The following is a 25,611-nucleotide window of genomic DNA, read 5'->3' on the forward strand; positions in this document are numbered from 1 at the left end:
GCCCGGGGGCAAAGGCCACTCTCACTGTGCCAGTGTGTGAGAGCTGTATGTGCTGTGAGTCAGTGGAAAGGCATCATACTAGACCCTGCATTTGTTTGCCAGGTTAGTATATGTAAAACTGATTCCAACCACCCCACCTCCCACTCCCCCAACCTCCACTCCTCCAGTATTTCTCATGAGTTTACTTCACCTGGGGAAAAACTGTCTCTTGCCCCAGGTAAAGAGTTCAGAGTAAATTACCTTCAGGCATGCACAGTCAGAGGGGTATTTATGATAGAGAAGTCTATCAAGTGCACCACATTGCTAGGCTATCTCTGTTTTTAAGCAGGTCAGCATCTGTAAACATCCGGTCCACACAGGTAAGGTCAGATAAAATGAAATCATGTCTAAAATAATCATTTGTTTTGTCATTGGGATGTTTCTTCATTTGAATGACCCAGGCTCCCGAGTGGCCCAACGGTCTAAGGCTCTGCATCTCAGTGCTTGAGGCGTCGCTACAGACACCCTGGATCGAATCCAGGCTGTATCACAACCGGCCGTGATTGGGATATGTGTGTTGTTGTACACACACCCCGTGGTTCAGGCCTCCATTCCCTGCATGTTTTGACCACTGTCTGAGAAATAGCCCTGCTCGGGCCGTCCCTTGGCTTCTCCTGAGGGAACTACTGTGATATTCTGGTGTTCCTATGAAGCCCGGTTGCATTCCTCAGACACCACCACCAGGCAGACACCAGTGAACCACCCAGGTTGTCGCAGCATCGCTTCATACATCTCTCACATACCTCAGTGTTCCTGGTGTCTACGGAACACACCGGTTCCCAGAACATAGAATAACATAAAGCTTCACCTCACTTTATGAGCTCGTAGGCTGCCAGATCTCACTAGGATGTCTATTGGACAGGAATGTCTTACTGAACAGAGACGTTCTCATAGCAAACTGTTGATAGATCAAGTAGGCTACTTATTACTGGTGTCTCTTCAGATTTGTTTCACATCCTGGCGCATTGTCATATTTAATGAGATTTGGAATAATGTACACATTAATACACACACCCTGGGGCGTTCTCCTTGAGTCGTCGTAACCCTCCTCCTCCTCACCTCCAAGCCACAGCAGATCCAGTAACTGAACTCTCCCTCCTTTTCCCCACGTTATGGTGCGTCCCGTTGAATATTGAGTCAAACCGATCATCCAGATCAGGCTGTGGTTCTGTAGAAAGTGATTCTCTTTTACTGCTTGACTCATGTAGGAGCAGCACTGCTTGCCGTAGGTCTGTCGCTCACAATGGCTGTATGGTCTCTGCCATGACTGTCACTGACCACAGTCCTCATGATGTAAAATGGTGGAGGAGTGTGGTGTCTGCTGACCACCTGTAGTGACCTTTGACACCGCCAGTGCCACACAGACACAATTCTCTCTTCTGCCCAGGTCTCTCTATCGCTCAATTCAAAGGGATTTATTGGCATGGTAAACATATGTTTACATTGCCAAAGCAAGTGAAATAGATAATAAACACAAGTAAAGTGAACAAATAATGAACATTACGCTCATAAAAGTTCCAAAGGAATAGAGACATTTCAAATGTCATATTATGGCTATATACGGTGTTGTAACGATGTGCAAATAAATAAACATAAATATTGGTTGTATTTACAATGGTGTTTGTATTCACTGCTTGCCCGTGTGGCAACAGGTCACACATCTTGCTGCTGTGATGGCACACCTGTGATATTTCACCCAATAGAGATGGGAGTTTATCAAAATTGGATTTGTTTTCGAATTCTTTGTGGGTCTGTGTAATCTGGGGGGAAATATGTGTCTCTATAGTTGGTAGGAGGTTAGGAAGTGCAGCTCAGTTTCCACCTCATTTTGTGGGCGGTGTGCCCATAGCCTGTCTTGTCCTGAGAGCCAGGTCTGCCTACAGCGGCCTCTCTCAATAGCAAAGCTATGCTCACTGAGTCTGTACATAGTCAAAGCTTTCCTTAATTGTTTTTTCTTTTCTTATTTACTTTGCTCTCCCATCCCTCTCTTTATTCTTGCCCTTATTCCCTATAATATACTTTCCACCTTTAGTCCTGTATTTTTCTTCCTGTTTGACTTGTCTGAACTCCCTATGTTCTTCGCTCTCGCACTCTCTCTCTCACACTCGGGCTCTCTCTCTCACACTCGGGCTCTCTTTCTCTCGCTCTCTCTCTCTTTCTCTCACTCACTCACACTTAGGGAATTCCTCCACTGTCCTATAGGCCTCCACTACTAGTCGTACTGATTCAGACCAGAGTGCAGACCACATAGGAAGCGGTGGAGTGACACTACAGCTGTGGTCAGTGCAGTCTGCCCTTCACTATAGACAAATGCTGTGTCACTGCACAATGCCACCTGTAGCAACGAGGCAGGCAGGCCAATGGAATCACTGGAATGACTTGGCCCAGTAACAGCAGTACAACAGGAACACATGCTAGAGACAAGTGGTTCAGAGGAATCGAGGAAAGAATGTCAGGATTGTAGAGGTTGATTTCCTTTGAGGTCTCTCAATATATTAACTCCATTATCGCTAATCTGTTTTCAGATATGATCTGGTTTATATTGGAACATATTGTTGACGGTTTCAGAAGATATCAAAGTAACACCTTGACATTAACTCAAACCCAAACCATGTGGAAACTGGTCTTTTGAAAGCCGTCAAATTTGGCTTCATCACTTATGTGGGTTGTTATCAGCGTGTGACGGCCATAATAGAAATGGTTAGCAGATGTTATTGCGAGTGTAGTGTAATGCTTGTGCTTCTAGATCCAACAGTGCAGCAGTATTTAACAGGTAATATCTAACAATTCCACAACGACAACCTAATACACATGCAGTGGCTCGGGTGGTTATTGTCCTTGATGATCCTTTTGGCCTTCCTGTGACATCGGTTGCTGTAGGTGTCCTGGAGGGCAGGTAGTTTGCCTCCGGTGATGCGTTGTACAGACCGCACCACCCTCTGGAGAGCCCTGCGGTTGTGGGCGGTGCAGTTGCCGTACCAGGCGGCGATACAGCCCGACAGGATGCTCTCAATTGTGCATCTGTAAAAGTTAGTGAGGGTTTTTGGTGACAAGCCACATTTTTTTCAGCCTCCTGAGGTTGAAGAGGTGCTGTTGCGCATTCTTCACACTGTCTGTGAAGAAAACCATTTTCAGTTTGTCGGTGATATGTACACCGAGGAACTTAACTTTCCACCTTCTCCACTGCTGTCCTGTTGATGTGGATAGGGGGGTGCTCCCTTTTGCTGTTTCCTGAAGACCACGGTCAGTTCTCGCCCTCGTCAGGTTATTGTCAATGATCGAATATAACCTGATGTTTAATCATTGAGAACCTGATAAGGGTGAGTATTGTATTTGAGGTGTTACATGAGGTTGGGGGTGACCAGAATGGAGCAGTGGGCCGGCATCATCTGTGTTTCCTAAAAAGCACTCCCCGCTTAGGCGCTCAGCAAACAAACCTCCGACAGGAGGCAACAGTTGCTTCCTTCCCCCAATTAGGAAAGGGGTGGGTAGGGTCCTCCTACACGTGAGAGGGCTAGGCTGTCTCCTATAGATAGAGAGAAGAGTATTATGAGGACATCTTGGAGACCTGGTAACCCTGTGGGTGCTGCACAGAGAGTGAGGGGTGAAGGACAGTTCTCTGACTGGGTCTACTCTGCTGCGTGTCTATCCTAGCTGGCCGTCTGAGGATGCAGCGACACGGACATCGCTATGGCTACAGCAAGCTGTGGTATGTACCAGAGCCAATACTCTCATACACCGTGTGCCACAGACGTATACGTTGGCACCTGAGCATGGCTCTCTGTCTGAATGGGTCTTTGGGGAAGGCACTGAATGACTGAAGGAGTAATTGTGTTTGAGGCACTTCCTGCACTACCATGATTGAGCGTTCACAAGGCACGGGTGAGCTTGCGTTCTTGCATGCAGCATTGGACATTGTGGTATTGTGTGGTTGTTACCTGGTGGAGTTGTGGTGGTGTGTTATGTCATCTCGTGCCCTGAGATGTAAAGGTCTTAGTAGTGTCACCTTTTTGAATTAGGGTGTAGGGTATGGTGTTATTCATGTTGTACTTGTTGATCAAGCAATCATTTCCTGCTCTTTTTTTCCATCTTCGTCTTGTAGGCCTGGACTGAGAAGAGGGAGCTCCTTCACCTTCCTCACCCCTGGACCTCAATGGGACTTCAGTCTGGTGAGTACAGCCTCCATCCAGCTTTTGTTTCTGTGTCTCACTGTTCCCTCACAGGACCGGTACCTCGGCTCATTCCACTATCCTCCCCATTTTGTCCTGGCATTGTTTTGGACGATTATGGCTATCCGGCCTGTTTGTGCGGACAGAGAGTGCCTGTCCCTGTTATAACTCTGTCATAACTGTCTGTTTTGGCTTCAAATCTGGCCTTGGTGTTTTTCAACAGGCACGGAAGCAAATGGACCTGTTCATTCTCAAAGCTGTGAAGTTCCTCTGACTTGGACCACAGATACTGACTCTGTGCACTTAAGTTTAGGAAAAAGTAATTTTAGTAGTAAACAATAATGACAAATGACTGATCCACTTTGGTCTTAAGGTTTTGAGAGGAGGTTTGGACTGCATCTTGGATGCATCTGGCATCACCTGTGTGTCGGTATTCAGAACATAGTCCATTACTCCATAGTGGATGATGCTGTCACTATTACACACAGATTACTCATCTGGAATCTGCATAGTTCATGATAACCTTGATCGCCAAACATAAAGGCATTCGAACTAAACCTTGAATCGCTCATGCAGCATCAGAAACCCTGTAAACGGATGATAACTATGTATGCATGCCAGTGCAGTTTGTTTAGGCAACTCGCAATCACCTCTGAGTGAGAGGTGACGTAAGCCCTCTGCAGGTCCATCTGATCCTCCATTCAGAAACGTTTTAATTGCATGACACCCTCACAGCTGATGCCGGGCACAGGACAGACTCCCCACACTACCCAGTGATCCAACAGTGAACAAACAAGAAAAATCTTCCTGTTTCTATTTCCCCTTCAACATAATGGAATCAACATAGCTATTGTTCCCCTTAGATTGGCCGGCCTGCTGTTTACAGTAAAACATAGACCTAAATACGATCGCTGATTGGAAACAGAGTTGAGATTAGAGAAAGGAACTGAACGACAAGGCCTGGACTATTCCAGGGTTTATGAGTGAACCCCAGCTGAAACCCTATCCATCGTTCAACTGAGTCGGGGAGAGGAGGAGATGAAAAGAAGGAGGGAGGGATAGAGGAGAGGAGGACAGAGGCTCTTCATCTCGTGCCAAACGTTGCCTTTGATTCCACAAATGTTCTTTAACTGGCACGCTTAGCTCAACCACTACAAGCATACGGCGCTTGTTACCTAGGCCCCCCCCCCCCTCCCCCCCAACGACTCCACTATTATCGCCCCTTTATAAATCTACCCAGAGAGAGAGAAGTATAGACAGACAAGAAACTGTGGGCTCCTTTCTTCTCCTTTGTCTCCCATCCCCTCTTATCTCTACCTTGAAACTTGAATAAGGTTAGGAGGATCCTGTGCTTTGATGGGGGTAGGTAGGGGACTTTCTGGAGGCTGGGGCGGGCATAGTACTGTTTAGGTGGGGGGCGGGGGGCTGTAGTGTGTTTCATATTATCTCAGACTACATTAGCAAGGCCTCAGGGCAGTTCTGTAATGTTGAGAATGTGATTTAGGTTTCCAGCTCTGCAAAAAAAAACAGCCGATCAAACCCAACTGCTGTTGTATGAATGTAGGCAGGTAATTAATAGGAAAGATGGTAGCTTTTCTGTCTCTCCCAGCGACGTGTTCAGACAGCCAGAATGTCAGTCAGCATCGCTTTCCATGCAAACATTCCCACTTCAAAGAGGTGTGTATGTGCATAGGAATTGAGATTTGTATTTTGATGTGCCTGTATGCGTGTCCCTGTGTGTAAGCGCAAGCGCCCTAATTCAATGACATCAACATTAACCTACCCAGCACATACCAAAAGACTGAGGTGGGGTACTAAGTATATGACCACTGATTATCATAATCTCTGTTCTAGAATCTCTTGAGAGTCCATGGCATTCCTTAACACGGTGTCAACCCCACTGCCCCCACCTTTTTCTAGGCCTACCTACCTCATACTTTGCTTTGTGCTGGTAATTACATAGAGCCAGCCAGGTTGTGTATTCTGGCTGCTGACCAGGTCATGGTTTTATGGTGCCATTATCACATGACGCACACAAACAGGCCAGCACAATAATAGGCCAGGGTTGTGTGTGTGTGTGAGAATAAAGAAGTCCACTGTTGCCTCAGTCCCAACCCCCACTCTGCCCTTTCTACACTTCTCCCCATCCTCCCTCTACCACTCTCTCCTTCTCTCACTGTATCAAGCAGAACATGCTTAACAAATATCACCTAGTTCTTTATAGCTAATCCCACATGACATTAATGCCCTTTTTTCTCAGGCCTACGCTGGGTTTGTTTAAAAGTTCAGTTTAGCCTAGCCCGTGATGTCATGGTAATGTAAAACTGTATCATTTGCATGGGCAACAGCAGTCAACATAGACTCAGCAAACTGCCCTCAAACAAGCCCCGTTGTCTGGGGGAGGCTCTGAAGAGAAGACCCCTCTAGCCCAGACTTGCATTGCATCGGCGTTAGGTTCTAGGTTGGGGCGGCAGGTAGCCTAGTGGTTAGAGCGTTTGACTAGTAACCGAAAGGTTGCAAGATCGAATCCCTGAGGTGACAAGGTAAAAATCTGTCTTTCTGCCCCTGAACAAGGCAGTTAACCCACTGTTCCTAGGCCGTCATTGAAAATACGAATTTGTTCTTAACTGACTTGCCTAGTAAAATAAAATGAGCTGAGGAACTTCTACATTATGCCTCTAGTCCAGTGTAAACTTTCCATCTAACCTGGCCCACCCTTTTGATGATTTCATCAAAAAACTGACCCGAAACCCATCGTTATTTTGAAAGCTAGCCTAGCACTATGCAGTTAAGCCCTCTGATGATAATAACAAGACATTTAAAAGGAGTTTTCTCTGGTCAATCACTTGAATTCCTTTCGAATGGGGATCAGCTTAATGATGAGTCGTTCAGTCACCAGCTGATTAAAGACTAGTCTAAAGCTATTGGCTAATGAGCCTTTTTTTTTTTTTATAGCTAGTTGATGAATGGCTGCACTGTAGCCTTTTGATCAGATTGCCAGTTTCAGCCTCTCCTTTTACCGTCAGCTCTACTATAAACAAGAGTTTAATTGATTGATCCATTATCCCACTTCCCTCATTAGCTTCAGAAAAGGTCCTAACTGCCTCAATTAGTCTACCTTTAAAAAAAAACGACTGTGCGAAACTACTGTATCCAACAGCTGTAGCACTCAATGAGAATCCCTTGATTTAGGAGCTGTACTGTAGTGTTGCACAACTCTCTCTTAGCCAAAGCACTGTTCACTCCCCTTAGTAGGCTAGCTAATCATCTAGCCTTGTTCTCTCATCTGGAGCATTGCATATATAGGCCCCTTGTGTCCCCTTGTAATTTACGAACCATGCAAATTCACATTTTCTCACCTTGTGTGATCAGATATTGCACGATGTGTTCTCTTTACTGTAGGAAAGCTAACAGGTTTGAGGAAGAAATGGCCATTTACCCCCTTCAAAACCAACTATTCATAACAAACAACTACCTCAACATACTGTCCTAGCCTGTCTGGTCTGTCACCCTGCACACCGGTGGTCACTTCTCGGCTTCCTAAATACCCTGTGATGGCCCTCTACTCCCTCCGTGGTTAATGTGCCCTAATGACAGCGCCCTAAGAGCCCCGGCAGTCAGGCGATGCCAGCGCTCCTCCAGCGTTTACAACCCTAGTCGCATACACACAAACTCCGGGCCAGACCTCATCTCACCTGCCAGCTGGTCTTCTCCCCAGGTGTCCACGTGCTCTTGGAACCTCCAGGGGTGAACATTGTCCCTGGGGTAATAGGGCTTAGCAATGGGGCAGTTCTTCTCTTCACTGGGGCTATTCTCAAACCAGTGAGACCAGGATGGGACAGGGTAATGGGGCAGAGTGGTGGTGGTTGTCTATTCTTGTTGAACTATTTCTGACATCAGAGAGCAGCAGGAGTCCAGACGAGATGTAGTTGTTTTGTGTGAATTGGAGAGACTTGGGCTCCCAAGTGGCGCAGTGGTCTAAGGCACTGCATCTCAGTGCAAGAGGCATCACTACAGTCCCTGGTTCGAATCCAGGCTGTACATCCGGCTGTGATTGGGAGTCCCATAGGGCGGCGCACAATTGGCTCAGTGTCGTCCAGGTTTGGCCGGGATAGGGTGTCATTGTAAATAAGATTTTGTTCTTAACTGATTTGCCTAGTTAAATAAAGGTTTCACACACGCATGAGTGTCTGTGTGTAGCTATTTGGGTATCTGCCTAAGAGTATCTGTAGGGGTATTGGTGTCTACCTGTGTATAGATATTGGTAAGTTTATCTGTCTACATTTTATAATAATGACATAATCTCATTTCCATCTGTCCCCAGAAGCGGAAGCTCAGCGAGAAGGATGACTCTGATGCAGTCAGCCTGTGCAGCTTTGACTTCAAGGTAAAACACACAATGAACCGTCCCATAACACTGATCTGAGTTCACAATATAGATACCCTGAACCCGCATAGATACCCTGAACCTGCAGTTTGTCAAGGTGACGCACACAGTTCTGTAAACTGTTGTTGTCCCCAAGAGTTGTTGACATTCATGAATGTACGGGAAATTGCAATCTAGACATAGAATGTCATTGCAATGGATCATTTGGTGCCAACATGGAGGACAGTTTCCTGACCTCTGTATATCTTTGGCTGAGGTCTGAAGAAGCTAGGTCTATAGGCTATCAAAAGTCTAGCCCCGTCCTGTTTGTTTGTGATACATGAGCATATCACTTCAAACCATCCAGATAAGGACCATGTTTGTTTACAGCAACCACCACAACACTCATCAACTCATGTTCGGGGAATTCCATCACCAAATCTACTGTAGTTACTAAGATTCTTGTTTTTAGTAAATTGACGATCAGAACTCGTTGGTTGGAAAACATCCTTGTAATGTGGGTCTATTGTCTATTGGTGTTTCTGACACACCCTAGGCCTGTCACCAGTATTCCAACGTGGGATGATTTTCTTAGCGATGCCCTGTTTCCACATAGGTTTCATTATCACACTCAATCTGGAGGCGAAAGAAAGAAAAACATACCTGTTTAGGCGAGGTGCTGGCTAGCGGAGTAGAACACTTGGTAAAGAAAAAGAGAGCCGCCCACTCTAGGAGCTCCGACGCAATTATTGAATAACCAATGTTTGGACAGACAAACTGTCTTCATCAGGGTATAATGATCACACTCAAAACATAACAAGCACTCTTCTGAGAAATCAGATGATTAATAGTACCCTGTTAAATTTCTCACAAACCACTATGACAGGCCACATTTCCAGTGAACACTTTTTTACTTGATGACAACATGGAGGACATTAGTCCGTTCCTACCCAGCGGAGCCTAATCTTGTGTTTTTTGATCGCTTCTAATTACTTCAGTAAAATGTTTGGGTCAGAAATGACTTGAAAGCTGAGGGTGGCCTGATTAGACTGTTGATAGTAGTGCATTAAAAAGATTTGCACCATCACAATTTCTAAACAGCCCCACATCATTATGCTCAATCAGATTTGAGCCATTTCACTGGTAGTCTCTATACAAATACTTGTTATTGTCCTGTAGCATCGTGTGTTTGACATTTTGAGGTGGATTATAGGCTGGTCTATATTTGTCTATTATACCAGGGAACTCTGTCGGGGTCTCGACTTACTTTCTAGAGTTAAAATACTAGAATGCACAAGGTGCGATTTTCAAAATGTGGTTGTGCATCAGCAGTTTCTCTTATGTCAGTCACTGATAGTCAGTCAATTAGCTTGTGTCCGCTAATTAGATTAGCTGTCAGCTATCTGAACTGAACATGTTTCATGAGCTGAAATAAAAAGATCCCAGAAATGTTCCATACGCACAAAAGCGCATTTCTTTCAAATTTTACACTCAAATGTGTTTACATCCCTGTTAGTGAACATTTCTCCTTTACCAAGATAATCCATCCACCTGACAGCTGTGGCATATCAAGAAGCTGATTAAACAGCATGATGTTACACAGGTGCACCCTGTGTTGGGGACAATAGAAGGCCACTCTAAAATGTGCAGTGTTGTGTCACAACACAATGCCAAATATTTTTGAGGGAGCGTGTAATTGGCATGCTGACTGCAGGAATGTCCACCAGAGCTGTTGCCATAGAATTGAATGTTAAGTTCTCTATCATAAGCCGACTCCAATGTCATTTTAGAGAATTTGTTAGAAAGTCCAACCGGCCTCACAACCGCAGACCACATATTTGGCGTTGTGTGGGTGCGAGTAGTTTGCTGATGTCAACGTTGTGAACAGAGTGCCCCATGGTGCAGATTATGACATGCCTTGTCTCTGTTGCTTCATTCCATGATCGTTGCCTGGCGTTCCAACACTTTCATGGTCGAGCTGATTTCAGTCTCCTCGTGGTATTATGATGGGATGGACTATAGTGGAATGGAAGTGTGGATACAGATGTAATCCTGTCTGTCATTCAACAGTATGAAAGTCTTATTTTTCCACTGTGTTCTTGGTGATTTGTCAACACAAGGAGTTGTTAGACTGTCAGAATGACCACTTCACGATCAGAGTTATTGTAACACAAGGTACATCCATTCTTCAGTACAGCCATGCTGTGTACTGAGATCTAGCAGCCAGATTCACTTGGAAATGGGATGTCCATCCGTGTCCCGAGGACGTCGGGAGAGGCCTTCAAAACCCTGCTAGGGCATTTTGGATGTAGATGGTGGATGGGCGTAAGCCACAAGCCGTGTGTTGAATCCCAGTGCTAGACAGTCATTTTACATTTTATTTGTTTTAACCCTATCCCAAACGTTAACCTTGTTAATTCTACATCTGTCATTCTGAAATCAAGTTTAAGAGGTAGTGTATATGTGCACTATTTATATGCTTCTCGTTCTTGAGTTTCATTTTTGTGTCTTTTATTTTCGGTTTTGTACACCAGCATCAAACAGCAGAAAATACAATATTTTCGGTTATTAAAAATATATTTCACAGCAGTTTAAATGGTACAATGATTCTCTACACTATACGGTGAGTTGTTTTTTTGTTTTAACCCTATCGCCAAAGCTTTAACTCTTAACTTAACCGTTCAGAATGAGAGACCGCAGCGGTGCAACCCCAGATGCAGCTGCTCCAGTAGGACAAACCCAGGGTGTCCAAAACACTTAGACGTTTTACGTTTGGCGCAACTTCTACATTTTACATTTGGAGAAACAGTTGCAGTGCAGTGATTTAAGCAAAGGTTGAAGGCTCTTGTAGTGTATGACTGAGGTCAAACCACTCACTGACTCACACTAAACACGATCAAAACAAGATTGGGCTCCGCTGGGGAAGAACGGACTAGTTACATTGAACTTGCCAAGTGATATTTCATAGAAGTCGTAGTTTGGCAAGGATGGAGAGAGGAATGATTCACTGAACAACTCCTCTGTCATCAAACGTATGTGTTTTACTAGAAATGTGGCCTGTCATAGAGGTTTGGGACAAATTGAACAGGGTACTATTATTAATCTGATTAGAAAAATCTGCCGTTGTCTCCTTGAGCAAGGCACTTAACCCTAATTGGTGTTGTAAATCGCCCTCGATAAGAGCGTCTGCTAAATGACAAAAATGTCAAATGACCTCATTCGGCTGCTAGGTGAACAGTCTACTCTGGCGAATGGTCCTCGTTTTAATAGTTAGCTCAAAGCTGAATCAATGTTGCATACAAGATCACATCATGATGGTATTCTACATAACATAACTGAGTATAATAGCGTATTATAGTTTTACTATAAGACAAAAAACACCACCTCATTTCTTATGAGATTTCAGGATGATTGTGTGACTTGTTGCATTTTTCTCTCATGTGGCCAGACTTTAACAACGTGCTCCAATAGGCTAAATATGTGCTTTGACTGAACACAGGCACGCTACAGTTTGCTAACCCATCTGCTTGAACATTTTCCCACTGTCCATAATTGTAAACCACACTGTAAGCTACTTCAGAACAACGCTGTGTAACTCCAGAAGAGCTAAATGTTTCTCCTCATGAAACTGATTTGAGATCCAATAGTTGGCATGCAGACGCCGCATGGACGTTTCACCGGTAAAACTTGAGTGAAAGTGAGAAATGTGCAGGGAGGGTACCACAAAAATGTGTGCGTAAATTCCCCCCCCCCCCCCCATGGGCAGAACGTGATTTGGATCTTCAGCTCTGGGGATAAGGGATCTAGGCGGGGACGGGGCGGTTACCTACGGATTCGCAGTCTCGGCCTATTCGCAAACCTGTTGCACCAGATCTGCTCCCATCCCCTGCACATGTCGCCAAATCCACCTTCAACCCCCCCCCCCCCCTTTTGCTGTCTGGCTCTTTGGCCCAGGTGGAGGGGGTTGAGGCAGGTAAACAACCTATGAACAATAGGCTACTTCTATTGTTCTATAGTTCTCTGCCCCCCTCCTCCTCACCCTTCCAGGTTTGACCTGCCACCTGCACGCTCGCCCAGAGAACCAAAATGTTGCCACAATAAAAACAGTTCAGGGGGTTGAGTACCTGACTAGAAGGTGTTTGCTGTAAATGCTGCACACTTGTATTGAGTATTGCCAGTCCTGTCTGGAATCAGGGTTCCTTGAAAAACCTGAAGCCACAAGTTGTAACTTTCCAAGCTTCTTTGACCACCCCTTTTTTTTCTCTTCTGCATGTTTGCTTTGTGTGTGCTCTCTATGAATGTGGCATTGATCAGTGTCATGACAAACCTGTGGTTCTTGGTTACCTCCACACTGTTTGGTAGCAACCAGAGATGTCCGGGTTGTGTGCACTGAGTGAAACTCACTTAAGTAAACTATTGAGTAGCAGGGGATGTTTGTCTGGTGTGAAGTCTATCGCTGGTATTGTGTTTAATGGCTGCTCTGTGATGGTTTTAGTGGGGCACTGCTGGATAAGAAGCCCTGTCCTCATCGCCCCTCCAATAGCTGCTGAAGAGACAGACTACTTTAGTTGTTATAGGTTGATTGGTGGTAAGGCAGAGGAATGAGGGACAGAGAGAAATGAAGACCACAGGAAATTGGGAAACAGGTAGAGGTGGGGAAGAATGGAGAGAGGACAAAGGAGGAAAATTCCAAATAGTAAGAAATGGGGCAATACATGAGTTGGTGTATCAGAAACGAAACTATTTTTGTTTCTTTCTCTTGGCCAACTCAATCTGGCAGTGCCTGGGCTTGATATGATCACACTTAAGCCGTGATTCATTATAGTATATGAACACCCGTATGCCTATTCTCTTCCTGTCTGCTCAAATAAGGACTCACAGACCAAATGTATATCGGGAGGAATAATCCACTAATATCAGATTCATTCCATCTATTGTACCTGAACTCCTGCACCAAACTCCCACTACCAGGGGGCAATGGTTCCACCACTTGTTGAGTGAATTAGTCCCCTTGGAAAGTGTTGGCTGGTATGCCTTCCCCAGAGCTCTAATTAAACACTAGCCTTTTCCTGTACTGCTGATGTGGAGGGCATGTTCAGTTCAGCCCGAACTGTAAGCCCCAGAGCTCTGTTTGTTCCTGGCAGGGAGGTACCGCAGAAGAATAGAGGCTAACGCTATGGCTGAGGTGACTCACTCCTCCCTGACTCTCTGTGTGTGGGGAGGATAGTAAAGTGTGAGAGGGTAGTATTAAGTAAGTGTATGTGAATACACATTTGTTTGTCAGACCTTTTATTGGAGCTGACTGGGTGTTTGGGCCCGGCTGGTTGAGCGATTTTGTGTTTGTTGCGTTCACGGGCCACCCACGGGTGATGGCCCAGACAGAGGGGTGGCTCAGCCTCCGGTATCACCACACGGAGTGACTAACACTGAGATGCACCGCGTTGTCTTCCCTGTGTCTGGATGATTGCACGAAAGAAAGACTCTTTTCCTGTATACACAGACATTCGCATACAATCAATCATGACTTTCTGCACTGAAAATGTACACTGGGGCAGTGGTGTGTTTTATAGTCCATCTCCTCCAGATGGTCTGTATCCTGGTTCATATTCCAGCAAACAGACATTTAGTAAATATTATTATTCAGTCTTATCTGAATAATCATTCACACCATCCTCCCTTCTGGCAAACTGCTCTCTCTTTTTCACAAGTAATCCAGTCATCACCCAAATCAACATGTAGTGAGATTTTCCCCCTGGGCTGTTATTTACCATTTGATTCCTTGCCCGGGGGTGTGAATCCTCGCCACTAGTTGGGTTAGTTTGTGGAGTGGAGTGATGTATGCCAGACTGTCAGAGACCTCTTGGTCTGTATAACATGATCGGTTTTACCTCAGAGTAAACAGTCCTGATGACCACATTCCCAACCATGGTGCCAGTCCTCATGTAGTTTAGCAACAATAACCCGTCTGGGCTCTCTCACTTCTGTCACCAAACACACATACACACACACACACACACACACACACACACACACACACACACACTTTCTCACTCTCACACATGCTTAGTTGCATATGTCCTGTTTCACACCTCAGTATTGACACAGGAGGGTGAATTCGAGCCTTCACATTGGTTTAATTTGTTTGCTACACACACAAAGACAGACTGGCTAAATGACTAGCAAGGTTTTACATCCCTTCTACCACATAGCACCTCAGCACATTATCCAGTCCATCACACAGTCAACACCTTGGATTCTGCAGTCCATTTGCGCAGCAGTTATATGGGTATGTAGCAACATATGCAGGGTTTAATAGCTTGCCACGGGTGTTTTCACGTCTCTAATCACATCTCAGTTCACTTTTATTCAAATGGCGCATGAATGTGTCTGGCAGGAAAAGGGAAGCAAGCTTGTCTTTTACTTTAAAACTCTGTTTCAGAATGACCTGAGTTTAGTTTCTCACTTCTTTCTACTGTTAAACTGGGTGCAGATGTAATTGCCCCCTTTTAAAGGGATACTTTAGGATTTTGTCAGTGAGGCTCTTCATCTACTTCCCCGGAGTTAGATGAACTTGTGGATACCATTTTAATGTCTCTGTGCAGTTTGAAGGAAGATGATTAGCGCAATGACTGGAAGTCTGTAGTATCTACAAGCATTCTGGGTAATAACAAACTAAACACCCTTCATTTAAATCCACCCCACCCCCAGACACTACACTTCTGCCCTCAATACACAGGGTCTAGTGCAGACCGTGCGTGCGTATGTGTGTGATATAATGAGGTGAGTGAGTGCGCCCCTCTTATTGATATTCTAATTGATCTTCCCCATCCCCTGCTGATCAGAGCCTGGTAACAGCTCTCTGTCGTTAGCTAATGCAGACAACAAACACTGATGCACTTTACACCTTTCACACCAGAAAGCCAGGGGACAAAGAAGTGCTCCATATTTACTCACTCAATGAGATGTGATATTTATTACATGATGTTTCACTGTAGTTATAGGTTGTGTTTGAACTAGATTCTATAGATGGAAATGTACAACTGCTGTTTTCAAGGAAGTGACTTCATTTTCTGAAGTAGAATTAATCTAAGCCTACTTTTTGACATGATTCATCAGTATGAGCGCAGAAGGAATTTCTCTATTTTGTTTTAGTTTTAAAAAGCATTTAAACACATGAAGCAAGTTTCTCTCTTAGTTAGGGCTGCTCAATTAATCTAATTTGAATCGAAATTGCAATATTGTAAGAGGCTGCATTTTTTTTTATATATAAAAAAATATTATGCCATGAATGTAACATTCAAATGTAATAAGGGTCTCCAGGGAAACTCTGACCAACACTTTGGGTTCCTTCCCTTTCACAACAACGTCTACTGTACCTGGCTTTTTCATTAGTTGTCATGACAAACAACACCAACCATAGAATTGGAACACTCATTTTATTTCTATGATTCTTACTGTTTTGATTTAAATCAGAAGTAAAATCGCAATCGTAATATTGGGTTCAAAAATTGCAATTAGATTATTTGCCCATATTGTTGGACTATAATTTGTTCTCTGATGCGATAGCCACAGATCTCTCATCAGATCTGTGAGTGAATCAGCAGATATCCCTATTCTCTCTCTCTCTCCACTGGACACTGTACCTTAGCATGGTGTGTGTTTAGTCTCTGGCAGATGACTGCCTTGTTCAAACCTGAACTTTTAGAGATCATTGATCTGTAATACTGTATGCACATGATGCGTAACTTTTCCATTCACTTTAACAGCAAACCTCACTACATGGAATTCTCCTAGCACTATTGTGTGTGTGTGTGTGCTTTTTGTTGGTGATTCACACACACACACACGGGCTTCTTCGCCTGTATAGCCCTTCAAGAAGAGTCTGATTCCTCCAACAGTAACACCCCTAAACGGTGGGAGGGGTTCGGAGAGCTTGCTCCTCCCATTACCAAGGAGTATTTATACCGCCCCCTCCCCAACTCCACCTCAGACCAAAGTTTAGAATGAGAGAGCGGTAGTGTGTGGAGTGAATTTGTTCTACTCTCTGAAAGATATTTAGAAGAATTAAAAACTCTTTCATATGGATTAATGAAGACTCACTGGATATTGCAGAAACCTTGTTGGATTTTTTACTCAACGCTATGGTGGCTTACGATGAACTGGGTAGCTTGGTGCCTATCAAACGGACTCTACAAGCTATAGACTGTCAGAACCGAGGCAACAAAGACTCAGAGGTGAGATACTAGATCAATCACTGCTTCTCCCAGTATGTTCTTTCTGCTGGCTTTGTCATTTGGTATCAGTTGGATAGGAACTTGTTCTCTGCTGCGATAGCCACTGATCTCTTATCAGATCTGACTGAGTCAGCACCTTGCCCTGTTCTTTCTGCTATCAAATCAAACAATTTGTCCCATGCTTCGTAAACAACAGCTTCGTCACAAGCGTATTTGTCACATACTTCGTATCTCACCTGAACACTGCACCTTAGTAAGGTGTGTGTGTGGTGTGTTTAGTCTCTGGCAGAACCTTGTTCAATTCAAACTTTTAGAGATATTTGTTCCATGATACTGTCGGACTGAAGATAACTTCAACCTGTTGAGCAGAGGTCATAAAACGATCCATCCCCTTAGCTTTGCTGGCTTTTGTGTGAATCTATCTGCCCAGACAGGTAATGTATCCTAGCCCTGGGGGATGAGTAGTACCTCATCAGCACTGTAACAGCAGGGGACAAATAGCCATACCGAGATCAGCACCATGCTTGCGACTTCTCATCAAATTCTTAATTCCAATAACATTCTAACTTGGAATGTATGTGGTTTGAAGTTGGAACTTAATGCCAACATTATTGCACATTTTTAGTTTGCCAGTTGGGATCCCCCCTCCTTTTCTCAGAGCCATGGGGCAGTGAGTGCAGTGGCTCTCAGGTGTGAGTGCTCACACAGCAGGCTGGGAGCTTTCCTCACACACAATTACAGGGAGGGGGGGTAGAACCCAGGTGTGCCTCTTCTTCTCTGACTCACACAGAGCCACTGGTCAGTAGCAGCCTTTCTTACTCACTTCTCTAGTCTCCTTCCTTCCCCCATTCAAGGTTTTTGTGGTTAGATTTCGGAAGGGGTTTCAGGGGGAAGCCAGCGGCTACATTGTCAGTAAATCAGAAAAGGAGAAGTTGAGTTCTTCAATGAAGTGAGTAGTCGCATTTCTCAACAGATGTCCATGATTGTGACACCCATTTTTAAACCTAAGTCACTCCACAGTTACTCTTTGATGAGCTCTTTTGTTGGAATCCAGGGTAAACAGTGGTGTTCCACTCCCTCAGAGCCCTGCTATCAGCTATGCTGTAATCAGTGAGAGAGCTGCAGGAGCAGGGAGGGACAGCCAAGCCAGCAGGGATTAACATGTGGTGTTACATCAAAGGGAGGCCAGGGGCACAGGAAGGTGCTTTTGTGGGGGCTGGCTGAAAAAGTAGATCCATTTAGTTGATGAGCCTTTGGCTCTTTGGTTGGAGATAACGAGGTAGAAGGAGAATTGTGTGGGAGGGTTATTAAAATATCACCAGAGGCCAATTTAGGACATTAGGGAAGATTTGAGTGCGTACCCATGGTCCCTCAATCTGTGTTGTGGTGGGTGTTCCAAAGACGGTACAGAACGATACAGTCCAGCAGCACAAACCCCGGATATGTCTGGCTTCCTGAAGGGAGCGAGACTGAACAGTATTCCAGGGAGTTCCCTGTAGTCAAACTGCCTGGAATAGGACTAGTTTCTATCAGTCTGCATGTTGCGGTGTCCAGCTGATAGTAACACTGGGTGGGCGTACAAAGAACAGCACTAGTGGCCTTTGTTATTCCAGGGCCGGTCCCCAAATGACAGGAAAGGCACAATGGGCAACACACGTTTCCAAAGTTTACATTGAAAGACCCCATGATTTCCAAAGCAAATTCATCCTCTCTCTGTTTCCATTGTCCAATGGGGTTTACAGCAGAACTAGTTGGTCACAGTGTGGCCGTTATGGTCCTCTCTCCACTCAGTAATGAGGCCCATTAAAATAAAGTCTAAAGAGGTTTAAACCAGGCCTGTGTTTTAGGATTGGGATTCCTTTCTGACCGCACCATTTCTGGACCACCGTCAGAGCGGTTCGGATGTGGTCAGCGTTGGTCCTCTCGGTTTATTGGCTCTGTGGTTTAGATAAGTTCCTGGACTGTCTGGCGGTCCTGGTCAAAGACCCCGACCACATTTGGACCATGACCCTAGCTGGCCGCAGCCACTGTGGCTTTCACGCCAGACTCTGGGGTGGATCTGTTCTGCAGCTGTGGTCTGCTTCTGGGGCCAGGAGGAGCTTGAATGGCTCTCTGTTTCGCTGAGCCAAGGCAAAACTCCATTCATCCTGAGTCAGGAAAAGGCTCAGAGAGTTTAAGAGCTTGGGGGTTCCAATAGACATGCAGCATAGATTTCATAAGACAGATTTTTTATTCACAAAACCATGTCTAATTGCATGATATTTATGGTTGTTTTTGAAGCGGTCTCTGTCTATGAATTCATTACCTCAGATCTGCAGTGTGATGTTTGTTGCTGTTGGCAGCGGGCCAGTGCATTAGCAGGGGAGTGTTGCGCTCTCCCTGCCTCAGGGCTCAGTACAGGGGGGTGAAGCGGGATTACCTGGCACAGGTGTGGTGCTTCTCTCACGCGACGAGGGCTCCAGGGCCTGTTCCAACTCGCACCCACAACCTCCCCCCTGTGACTCCTAAAAAAGACTGAGACTTCCACTATTCTGGTGCCTGTTTAAGACGATGCCTGTTAGTTCCTCTGTCTCTCACTGGTGGTCTTCCGTCCAGAGTCACACATCAGTTTTACTGTGGCTGTCCAAACACAGTACCGTCCTGTCCCATACCTCACTGAACTCTGGGAGATGGGAGTTAAACGATGAGGCCTTTTGTCTTCCCATGTTTGAGTGACTGAACAGTCCCAGACTCACGGCCCGTTTGCTGTAGTCAGGCCGTAATGCTGAGGTGTTGTGTGTGTGTGACAGAGTAAGTGTGTGTAGTGTGAGTGTGTTGGACAGCTGAGAGCAGGGGTGCATTCCTGGCATGCCTCCAGGCCCCTTCTCTGGTCGGCGCCTCTGGGCTGCAGTCTGAAAGAGGGTCTTTGTGCTCCCCCAGCCTGCCCTGGGCTCCTCAGTCCTCACATGATGGAGGCAACAGCTGCTGGGGCTGCTGCTTCTTCCTGCCCGCTGTCTCTATGGCCTGACCCCAGCGCCAAACCCCTCCTCCCTAGTAACAGTTTCCCGACCAAGTCCCTTGTGGAGGTAGTGTCATCAATAGGGATTCATGGCTGGCATCATGAGGGCCATGTGATATCAGTCATGGGGAAGCTTCTAGCTGTTTCCTGGTGAGGCTTCTGCTAAAAGAGTTGGAATTCAGATGGTTGGGTTTATGGTAAATGATAAAGGAAGTTGAGGATCCGAAGCCTAATCTGTGTTTTCTCCCGTCTCTCTTCACTCCAGGAACCCAGCAACAAGCGTGTCCGTCCTCTCGGCAGGGTGAGCTCGCTGGCTAACCTCATCTCCCCCGTGAGGAATGGGGCCGTCCGGCGCTTCGGCCAGACCATCCAGTCCATGTCCTTCCGGGGCGATGGCAATGGTGGCAAGACGCCGGGCGTGCCCCAGAAGCCATGCAGTAAGGCGGCGGCGCCCACGCCGCCCAAGAGACGCAACAGCACGCTGTGGTCGGAGACATTAGACGTCCACCAGAAGGGCACCTTCTCCACCAAGGAGATCAAGAGACAGGAGGTGAGAGTCAACACCGTCACCATAGACTTCTCAAATCTCTCTTCACACAAATCCCAATAGAGAAAGAATGGGAACTCGGCTGCAACAATAGATGGTTTGATTAGATTAGAACAGTGTGAGGTGAGAGACTGAACCACATACCTGGTGTCTAGTTCGGCTGGCCCTGCTAAAGTGCTCCAGATGACTGAGTGCGCTCCAGGTCACATAGCCAGACGCCACGGTATTCAACCTAGCCTGGGACAGAGTTATTAAAGCCAGAGGGCTGGGCGCTTTTCCTGCTCTCTTCTCCCCTCTTTCGCTCTGTTCTTCTCGTTTGATTCTCATACAAGAGTTCAGACTGTTTGTTTTGAAAGCCCCCTCGGTATTTGTGCTGCGTGAGCTAAGTGGGGTTAGAAGCGGTCAGGGCCCAGTCTGTCACCAGTCTGTTCCAGAGCTGGTGTCTAACGTCACTAATGTACCCCTGGCCTGACAGACCTCTCAACCAACTGTCAGAATAATCTCAAACCATAAACAACACAGAGAGACCGAGAGTAATTGAGAGAGAGAGAAGGGACCCAAGAATTTGGCAACTCATTTGGCATTGATTTGTCCTCTTACTTTAATATGTACTCAGTAATTTGGTGTCCTCTTTAGTTTGATGCGGTTTAATATGTACTGTGTTTTCATTTGGCGTGACATCCTGTTCCATGGTGTTTTAAATATGTCTTTCATCTCCTTCCCCCTCAGGCCATATTTGAGTTGACTCGCGGAGAACAGGACCTGATTGAGGACCTCCAGCTCGCACGCAAGGTTCGTACTTTATTTCAAACCCTCCAAGAGTACATACCAGGCAAACAGATTAAATCTGACTAGTTGGCAGCTCTCCTCTACCCATTAGCTATAAAAAGAAAAGATTCCATTTCTATCTGACTAAAACCTTTCCTCCAGAGCTATACTTAGCCTCCCCCTCTCTTTCTAAATAAACTGTTAGCCGTTGAATGACTGCTTGGCTCTATTTTCTGTCTCCTCCAGGCGTACCACGACCCCATGCTGAAGCTGAGTATCATGTCGGAAGAGGAGCTGACCCATATCTTCGGGGACCTGGATGCCTACATCCCCCTCCACGAGGACCTGCTGGCCCAGCTGGCCAGAGCCACCGGCCCCGACGGCACTGTGGGACAGATAGGACAAATCGTTGTTAGCTGGGTATGTACCAGGGCCTGTGCCCACTCAATTTTGGCCTCTCTCTATCTTTCTCTACCTGTGTAAGTGTTTATCTAGCAGGGACCAACGAGTTGAAGATGTCATAAAGATGCCCCTTTATGACATGACATCTGTATGTTTATCTAGCAGTGAATGGCCAAAGTGCTAACGGTACATCTCTCTCCCCACCAGTTGCCAGGGCTGAATGCATACCGAGACTACTGCAGTAACCAGGTGGCGGCCAAGGCCCTGTTGGACCAGAAGAAACAGGACCGGAGGGTGCAGGACTTCCTGCAGCGCTGCCTGGAGTCTCCCTTCAGCAGGAAGCTGGACCTGTGGAGCTTCCTGGACATCCCCCGCTCCCGCCTGTTCAAATACCCCCTCCTGCTCAAAGAGATCCTCAAACACACGGCACCCGAGCACCCTGACACGCCCCACCTGGAGTTAGCGGTGAGTGGAGACGCCCACAAACACTTATGAATACAGCTTTCTGAAACATCAAATATATCATTGTATCCTATCAGTTTGTGACTATAACAGTGTGTGTGTGTGTGTGTGTGTCTCCAGATCACCATCATCCAGGGTGTGTTGTCTGACATCAACATGAAGAAGGGTGAGTCAGAGAGCCAGTACTACATAGACAAGCTGGAGTATCTGGACGACAGGCAAAGAGACCCGCGCATCGACCAGTGCAAGAGTCTGTTGTGTCACGGCGAGCTACGCAACAAGAGCGGAACAGTGAGTTTAGAACACACACACATTATAATGCTAAAATACACACACTCGCACCCCAATCCACCTAAAGCAATGATTCTTCCCTGGCTCCTTCTATCCCTCACGTGCACAAACTTGAGCTCTGCACCCCCAAATAAGGCAGTCGGGGTCAAAACTTGGACCTTTTTCATTTGAAATGAACCGAATAACACATGAATTACATAACCACATGAGAATCTCTACCAATGATAAATCTGCAGGAAAATAATAATAATCTGTTGGCAGATGAGAATGTGAAAAACTATGCCTGAAATTAAACAAAACATTGGCAATGATCTGATTTTAATATTCTTTTTTTTATCTCCTTTCCTTTGTCCTCCCTCCCTCCAGAAGCTGCATGTGTTCCTGTTCACAGAGCTGTTGGTGATGACCCGGTCTGTGACGCGGAACGAGCACCACTGTTTCCAGGTGTACCGGCAGCCAATCCCGGTACAGGACCTGGTGCTGGAGGACCTGCAGGATGGAGATGTCAAAATGGGTGGCTCCTTCAGAGGAGCATTCAGTAACTCCGACAAAGGTGAGTCCCTGACTCCTCATCTATGACCCCTCCCCTATGATCTTCCATGTCTATCTAGAGGTTAAAGCCTGTAACTGAAACTGATGGTTAATCTAACGTCTTGTTCATCTCCTCAGCCAAGAACATCTTCCGTGTGCGTTTCCATGACCCGTCTCGGGGCCAGTCCCACACGCTGCAGGTCAACGACGTCTTCCACAAGCAGCAGTGGCTCAACTGCCTGCGCAGCGCCATCTCCGTCCACCAGCCCGCCGATGCCGCCGTCACCACGCCCGCTTCCTCCCCGGCAGCCGACGCCCACTCTAAGCGGCGCTCCTCCAAAATCTCCATCATCCACACGGAGGAGGCCGACGAGAACTGCCCTTTGACGCCCGCAGGTGCAACGTCCGCCTCCAGTTCGCTATGCGGGGACGAGACCCCCAGTCCCACCTCAACGTCTCCCTCCTCCCGCTCCTCATCCTCCTCTTCATCACCACTATCCTCCCCGTCGCCCAAACACAAAACCAAAAAGGACAAGCGCTCCCTCAGTGCCTTAGGGAAGAGGAAGGAGACCATGGTGTAATTAGAGGGGAGAAAATGGACTCCTGGGCGAGCGGACAATATGTTTGTACATAAGGGAGGGGGAGCAGATTGGGGGGGGGCTGGGTGTTCCCTCCCGTGGGACTTTTTATTTATGTGTCTGTGTGTTTTATTATTACAACAGTGTTTTGTGTTACTGTCCCCATTGGCAGCTATTTACTTTACTCTTCCATCCCTCCACTGTTTGGTTCTGTCCACAAAGGGGCTAAGTGCATACCATTCAGTATTCTGGAGAGGCCTGCTTGGCTTTCAGTAATTAGAGACAAGTTGTGCATATTGTCCTGTTTACTGTTTGATTTTTTTTAAATTAAAGTTTTACTCCTTTTTTTTCAATCTGAACTTACAGTAGCTCTATGTTTAAAACAGCACTGTTTCTAGCTTTTAGCTGAAGTTCTTTAACTCTTTTTGGGGATGTGAGGTGGATAGAAGGGAAGAGTTCCCACAATAGATGAGACGTATACGAAACTGAAAACTATACAATTTGTCTGATTCGTAGGTGTACTGCAGGACGGGTCTTATTTTTGTACATTCCTAATAACAGATATTTTTTTATGATCCGGCCACCTTTTTGCATCTACTGCAGTTGATGGCATTAATTTTAATCAAATTGCATTTTAATGGGGGAAAAAACATATCAAATGAGATTTTGTTTTACTACAATGTAAAAACAATTTAAACTGAGCCATGTTGGTTTAAAAAGCTGACTCTTCCGAATGAAAATCTATCACTTTTTAATGTAGCAATCTTGCATGGAGCTTTAGTTTTTGACACTGCCACTACCCAGCCTCGGTAGTGGCAGGAGCATGTACATACTTGTCTGATGGGTTGGGATCTGCTGCGGAGATGACGTATAGCTGACAGAATCCACAAAGATGGGTTGAGAAATGCAAAAGAGTATGTTAGAAGAAGATTTAAGAGATGTGGAAATAAAGATGGAAATGTTGAATGTGTTTGAACTGAGAAGTTGGGGGTTTTGTTTTCAAGGTGTGTGTAGCCACTAGCCACGCAATGATGGAGCTCTGAGTGAGCTGGAATGTGGTGCCTTGTCCAAAATGGAGGTTGGAGGCACTGGTCAAAAAGCCAGTGAGAGAAATGTAAAGAAAGACTATGTATGTTTGAGGGAGAAAACAGATGAAGGTGTTGTCAAAGTGTTTTGTAGAAGGAAAATGAGGGTTTGACTGTTTGAAAAGAACTGTACTGAAAAGTGAAGAGCTAGTAAAGGGCTGTGATATGACTGCCATGGCCTGTATGTATGTGGTGTAAAAACGTCACAAAAATCTATAATAAAGATCTGTGTAAGAGTTGCATCTGACTTCCTGAGTTACTATCTTTCTATTTTCTTCCACAAAGTGGACTGAATAACTGTACATGTGTCATACATAAACACAATCATCATCGGCTGTTGGTTGCTGTCTTGGCAACTGTTTTTGAGTTCTCTGAATTGTTTAGATAGTTAATGGCGTGACGACAATGATTACACCATTATGGCATCTCTTAGTCTTGGTTATAACAGACAAATGACTAAACTTTCCATGGAGCTGTGATGACCCCACTAAACAATGCAGAGCTCATAATTTGGAAATCTTTTCTAAACATTCACCCACATTTCCTCACATTCCTCTACAAGCAAAACATTTTTCACTTTCAGAGTTACGAGGAATTCCTCTTCCCAAACAAACCAGCCCTCGTCCCTCTATCTTAGAAAAATACAATGCGTTTGTTACGTTAGCCTTATTCTAAAATGGTTCTAATTGTTTTTTCCCTCATCAATCTACGCACAATACCCCATAATGATAAAGCAAAAACAGGTTTTTAGAAATGTTTGCAACTTTATAAAATTAAAAAACGTATCACATTTACATAAGTATTCAGACCCTTTACTCAGTACTTTGTTGAAGCACCTTTGGCAGCGATTACAGTCTTGAGTCTTCTTGGGTATAATGCTACAAGCTTGGTACAACCTGTATTTTGGGAGTTTCTCCCATTCTCTGCAGATTCTCTCAAGCTCTGTCAGGTTGGATGGGGAGCGTCGCTGCACAGATATTTTCAGGTCTCTCCAGAGATGTTTGATCGGGTTAAAGTCCGGGCTCTGGTTGGGCCACTCAAGGACATTCAAAATCTTGTCCTTGTCCTCCTGCATTGTCTTGGCTGTGTGCTTAGTGTCGTTGTCCTGAGCGCTCTGGAGCAGGTTTCCATCAAGGATCTC

General features: G+C 45.6%; 1 protein-coding gene across 2 annotated transcripts in view; it reads left to right on the top strand.

Annotated features, from left to right (window-relative positions):
* The window catches only part of LOC120049917 (neuroepithelial cell-transforming gene 1 protein-like), a 32,249-nt gene extending 7,539 nt beyond the window's left edge, over positions 1–24,710 (top strand). Inside the window, exons 2-10 of one of the 2 annotated variants that reach the window (XM_038996423.1) lie at positions 4,142–4,208; positions 8,533–8,595; positions 20,072–20,356; positions 21,083–21,145; positions 21,368–21,541; positions 21,731–21,988; positions 22,106–22,276; positions 22,643–22,829; positions 22,946–24,710. In XM_038996423.1, coding sequence (XP_038852351.1) covers positions 4,142–4,208; positions 8,533–8,595; positions 20,072–20,356; positions 21,083–21,145; positions 21,368–21,541; positions 21,731–21,988; positions 22,106–22,276; positions 22,643–22,829; positions 22,946–23,388 — 1,711 coding nt within the window. In that variant the 3' untranslated portion in view covers positions 23,389–24,710. Of the gene's footprint in view, positions 1–4,141; positions 4,209–8,532; positions 8,596–16,571; positions 16,809–20,071; positions 20,357–21,082; positions 21,146–21,367; positions 21,542–21,730; positions 21,989–22,105; positions 22,277–22,642; positions 22,830–22,945 lie in introns of those variants that run through there. The other variant, XM_038996424.1, reaches the window with a different exon arrangement.
* The last annotated feature ends 901 nt before the right edge of the window (positions 24,711–25,611 follow it).

The sequence above is a fragment of the Salvelinus namaycush genome, chromosome 6 (assembly GCF_016432855.1).
Source record: "Salvelinus namaycush isolate Seneca chromosome 6, SaNama_1.0, whole genome shotgun sequence".
Classification (NCBI taxonomy): domain Eukaryota; kingdom Metazoa; phylum Chordata; class Actinopteri; order Salmoniformes; family Salmonidae; genus Salvelinus; species Salvelinus namaycush.